This window comes from Puma concolor, chromosome D2 (genome assembly GCF_028749965.1).
Source record: "Puma concolor isolate L17-30 chromosome D2, mPumCon1.1.hap2, whole genome shotgun sequence".
NCBI classification, from domain to species: Eukaryota; Metazoa; Chordata; class Mammalia; order Carnivora; family Felidae; genus Puma; species Puma concolor.
The window spans coordinates 88,809,561-88,811,088 of NC_141677.1; the positions used below are offsets into that span (position 1 = coordinate 88,809,561).

General features: G+C 57.1%; 1 protein-coding gene across 1 annotated transcript; it reads right to left on the reverse strand.

Moving 5' to 3' along the window:
• Positions 1–386: 386 nt before the first annotated feature.
• On the reverse strand, positions 387–1,298 carry LOC112854875 (olfactory receptor 13G1-like). Its single transcript, XM_025918431.1, has one exon. The coding sequence runs from the start codon at positions 1,293–1,295 to the stop codon at positions 387–389; it is 909 nt and encodes a 302-aa protein (XP_025774216.1). The 5' UTR covers positions 1,296–1,298.
• Positions 1,299–1,528: the final 230 nt, after the last annotated feature.

Below are 1,528 nucleotides of genomic sequence, written 5' to 3' on the forward strand. Positions count from 1 at the left end.
CCTGCCTTGAGCACAGGCATGTTGGAGAGAAAATTGGTAGCCAGGGCTGGGGACAGGGCCATGTCCACACTGATGACTTCTTTAATCTATTTAGTGCCTTTCAGTTCACAGAGCTGCCACACAGGTCTCCTTGACCCTACAGGGCAGGACACCCAGCATCTGGGAGGATAAGGGGCTTCCTGGGGCCCCAGGGTGCAGTGGTGTCACAGCTGGGCCCCATGGATGCTGCACAGCACATTGAGATGTGCGTGCAGGGATCAGGATGGGGGCTCCCGGACACTAGGACACATCTCACTTTAGGGAAACCTGCACCCTGGATCACTGCCTGTTGCCAAACCCTTCGGGGGAGGTGGCGGGGCCTGGGCATTGGGCACACAGACCTTAGCTCAGGAGAACAGCCTCCGGAGGGCAGCTTTGACCTCTGTGTTCCTCAGGGAGTAGATAAGGGGGTTCAGGGAGGGCGCCACCGAAGTGTAGATCACAGACACCACCTTGTCCTTGTGCAACGAGTATCTGGATGCTGGGCGGATGTAGGTGTAGATGACAGTGCAGTAGTACAGGGAGACCACCAGGAGGTGGGAGGAGCAGGTGGAGAAGGCCCGTCGCTTGCCTGAGGCCGAGCGGATGCGCAGGATGCTGGCGATGATGCAGCCGTAGGAGAGCATGATCACAGAGAAGTTCCCCAAGGCCAAGATCACGTCTGCAGTGAAGGCCATGGCCTCGTTCAGGCGTGTCGGGGCACAGGCGAGCTTCAGCAGAGGGGGGATCTCGCAGAAGAAGTGCTCGACCACGTTGGAATGGCAGAAGGGCAGGTGCAGCAGGAGGCCGGTGTTCACACTAGTGTTGGCCAGGCTGATGGTCCACACGGCCACGGCCAAGAGCCTGCAAACCCGGGAGTCCATGAGGGTGCTGTAGCGCAGGGGCCAGCAGATGGCCACGTAGCGGTCATAGGCCATGGCAGAAAACAGCAGCAGCTCAGCTCCCAGAGACCACGTGAAGGAGAAAAGCTGCACTATGCAACCCCCGTAGGAGATGGTCCTGTCAGCCACCATGCTGCCCAGCAGCTTGGGCAGGATTGTGGAGGTGCAGAGGATGTCCACCACGGCCAGGTTTACCAGGAAGAAGTACATGGGGGTGTGCATGGCAGGGCAGGAGCCAATGGCCACCACGATGAGCAGGTTTCCAGAGAGGGCCACCATGTAGAGGAGGAGGAAGACCGGAAAGAGGAGCATTTGCAGCTGAGGTGTTTCTGAGAATCCCAGAATGAGGAACTCGGTGACCAGTGTCTGGTTCATCACAGCCACTGGGGGTGAGGCTCTGACCCTGTTGTGAAGGAAAGACGTTCTCACTGTTTCAACTTGTTCTGAGCATCCCGCAAATATGTGTGTGACCCGCTTTGAAAGAGAACTTCAAATACTATTTTGGTAATAAAAATGGAGATTTGTGTCCTGGAAAACTTTGGGGGGCAGGGACATCACAGAAGAAGCAGTTGCCCCTAATGTGCAGAGAAGTCCCAGTCCTCACCCCT

What these genes read in the sequence shown, in the direction of transcription:
- LOC112854875 (XM_025918431.1), bottom strand. Translation starts at nt 1,295, where the DNA reads ATGAACCAGACACTGGTCACCGAGTTCCTCATTCTGGGATTCTCAGAA.